The sequence below is a fragment of the Lottia gigantea genome (assembly GCF_000327385.1).
Source record: "Lottia gigantea unplaced genomic scaffold LOTGIsca_513, whole genome shotgun sequence".
Classification (NCBI taxonomy): domain Eukaryota; kingdom Metazoa; phylum Mollusca; class Gastropoda; family Lottiidae; genus Lottia; species Lottia gigantea.
The window spans coordinates 10,209-13,545 of NW_008709763.1; the positions used below are offsets into that span (position 1 = coordinate 10,209).

At 39.2% G+C, this 3,337-nt stretch overlaps 1 protein-coding gene across 1 annotated transcript in view; it reads right to left on the bottom strand.

Moving 5' to 3' along the window:
- The window catches only part of LOTGIDRAFT_175869 (hypothetical protein), a gene marked incomplete at both ends in the record, with an annotated part of 4,337 nt that extends 3,005 nt beyond the window's left edge, over nt 1–1,332 (bottom strand). The window contains one exon of the mRNA XM_009062533.1: nt 361–1,332. Coding sequence (XP_009060781.1) covers nt 361–1,332 — 972 coding nt within the window. The remainder of the gene's footprint in view (nt 1–360) is intronic.
- Between the last annotated feature and the right edge of the window lie 2,005 nt (nt 1,333–3,337).

Here is a 3,337-nt window from a genome sequence, read left to right on the forward strand (position 1 = left end):
GGGTATGTGATCTCCCGAATCCTGCTGACATTCAAAGTCGAAAAAGACAAAACGCGTCAGATCTTTCCGTTGCAGTGCTGCTATTTGATCTTCTTTGTTTCCATTGACATCGATCGGACATTTCGCTTTCTGAATAGAACACCACCGATCGGCCTTGGTGTGAAAAACACCACAAACTTTGCAATGGTATTCTCCGCAGACGTGCTGGTCCAATGTTCTGTGCATTTTGATGGTGTCCCACTCTTTTCCGCATTTCAAACACCGCTGCCATCGTTCACACACGGAAACTGTCGTACGAAGGGCTTTGTGACGGTCGAAACAGGACTGACTGTTAAACAGGCGATGACAATCGGAACACACCCTCTTAAGATCACCGGTACATTCAGGTCCAGGCTGACGGCATTTTTGACACATCACGTGACACTTGTGGTCACTGGGGTGGTTGTATCCTACTTGGCAAGTCTCGCAGAAATAAGAACGCTCTACGAAAGCAGCCATTTTTGCGATGACGTCATAGTGTTTGTCGTGATGGTACAAATTGAGATGTTTCGGCGTTCCTTCCACGTACTTGTTGGATCTATAAGCCGCTTTGCCAAAAAGTTGTCGAGAATATACATTCAGTTGGTATCCTTCTTTGCCTAAAACTTTGCCGTATAATTCCCAATCCGCCTGTCCTCGACAGCTATCTATCGATCCGCCTACTTTTTCAATTAAACGATGTGCCCTTCTCGTTTGGAAACTGTTGGGTCCCGTTTTCCTTAGTTTTTCGCGTGTAGCTTCCCACTCTTTCGTGTGTACTTTGATGGCATAATGCTTGGCCACGACGATGGCGCGCTGAAAGCATAAGCCGTCTTGGTTCTTGATGGTGACCAGGCATTTTTTCCTCTTCAAATATTCGCCAAAATCACCCACGTTGCGTTTACAAACTTGATCTCCCCCGGAACCCACACCATCGGGTGGATTAACATGGCATACCTCTAAACTCATTCGTTCATCAAGCCGAAACTGGTCGTTGGATTGAAGAATCGTGGCGACTTTGTTTAACAGCTGAAGAGCCGAAACGTTTGCGTATTGTTGAAAGGGGATGAAAGCTGGGGTTTTCAAGCCTGGGTGATGAAGAGAAAAACGTAAGTAATCCGTTGGACTACATTCTACCTGCTCTGCAATCTCTCTAATCAATTTCTCAAAAGTGAAAAATAACCTTCTTGGTACATCTTGGGGTGAAATTCTTGACCAGCCTTGATGAAAATCCACGGTCACATAAACATTTTCTGTTCTAAAAAGTTTACTTCGTGATCTCTTACCTATAGTTAACGAATAAAGCTGTTCCATTGTTCTCTGTTTCCTCACGCACAATGTAGAGATAGTCCATTTGGATATTCCCAGCAAGTTTCAGCCTTGTAGCTCTGTAACTTTTCAAGCAAAAAATTTATTTGTGTTTGAGCACTTTTTGACTACCACTGTGCAGACCAGAAATTGCTACTTTTCAAACTTACAGATTTTATTTAGTTTTTTTGAGTTTTTTGAACTCCCTGGGGTCTAATTAGTAGGAAAAGACCAAAACATGAGAGAAATTGGCATATTTGGTAAAGTTGGTCATTGGCCATATTTGGTCCCTATGGCCTATATGCATGAAAACTGACCAAAATTATTTCTTGATCTATGGCAGATATTTGAGTTCTGTTTTTTCCCACATGTAGAGATAGTCCATTTGGATATTCCCAGCAAGTTTCAGCCTTGTAGCTCTGTAACTTTTCAAGCAAAAAATTTATTTGTGTTTGAGCACTTTTTGACTACCATTGTGCAGACCAGAAATTGCTACTTTTCAAACTTACAGATTTTAATTAGTTTTTTTGCGTTTTTTGAACTCCCTGGGGTCCAATTAGTAGGAAAAGACCAAAACATGAGAGAAATTGGCATATTTGGCAAAGTTGGTCATTGGCCAAATTTAGTCCCTATGGCCTATATGCATGAAAACTGACCAAAATTATTTCTTGATCTATGGCAGATATTTGAGTTCTGTTTTTTCCCACATGTAGAGATAGTCCATTTGGATATTCCCAACAAGTTTCAGCCTTGTAGCTCTGTAACTTTTCAAGCAAAAAATTTATTTGTGTTTGAGCACTTTTTGACTACCACTGTGCAGACCAGAAATTGCTACTTTTCAAACTTACAGATTTTAATTAGTTTTTTTGAGTTTTTTGAACTCCCTGGGGTCCAATTAGTAGGAAAAGACCAAAACATGAGAGAAATTGGCATATTTGGCAAAGTTGGTCATTGGCCATATTTGGTCTCTGTGCCCTATATGCATGAAAACTGACCAAACTTATTTCTTGATCTATGGCAGATATTTGAGTTCTGGTTTTTCCCACATGTAGAGATAGTCCATTTAGATATTCCCAGCAAGTTTCAGCCTTGTAGCGCTGTAACTTTTCAAGCAAAAAATTTATTTGTGTTTGAGCACTTTTTGACTACCATTGTGCAGACCAGAAATTGCTACTTTTCAAACTTACAGATTTTAATAAGTTTTTTGAGTTTTTTGAACTCCCTGGGGTCCAATTAGTAGGAAAAGACCAAAACATGAGAGAAATTGGCATATTTGGCAAAGTTGGTCATTGGCCATATTTGGTCCCTATGGACTATATGCATGAAAACTGACCAAAATTATTTCTTGATCTATGGCAGATATTATGAGTTCAGTTTTTTCCCACATGTAGAGATAGTCCAATTGAATATTCCCAACAAGTTTCAGCCTTGTAGCTCTGTAACTTTTCAAGCAAAAAATTTATTTGTGTTTGAGCACTTTTTGACCACCATTTGACCAGAAAATGCTACTTTTCAAACTTACAGATTTTATTTAGTTTTTTTGAGTTTTTTTAACTCCCTGGGATCCAAATAGTAGGAAAAGACCAAAATATGAGAGAAATAGGCTTATTTGGCAAAGTTGGTCATTGGCCAAATTTGGTCCCTATGGCCTATATGCATGAAAACTGACCAAAATTATTTCTTGATCTATGGCAGATATTTGAGTTCTGTTTTTTCCCACATGTAGAGATAGTCCATTTGGATATTCCCAGCAAGTTTCAGCCTTGTAGCTCTGTAACTTTTCAAGCAAAAAATTTATTTGTGTTTGAGCACTTTTTGACTGCCATTGTGCAGACCAGAAATTGCTACTTTCCAAACTTACAGATTTTAATTAGTTTTTTTGAGTTTTTTGAACTCCCTGGGGTCCAATTAGTAGGAAAAGACCAAAACATGAGAGAAATTGGCATATTTGGCAAAGTTGGTCATTGGCCATTTTTGGTCCCTATGGCCTATATGCATGAAAACTGACCAA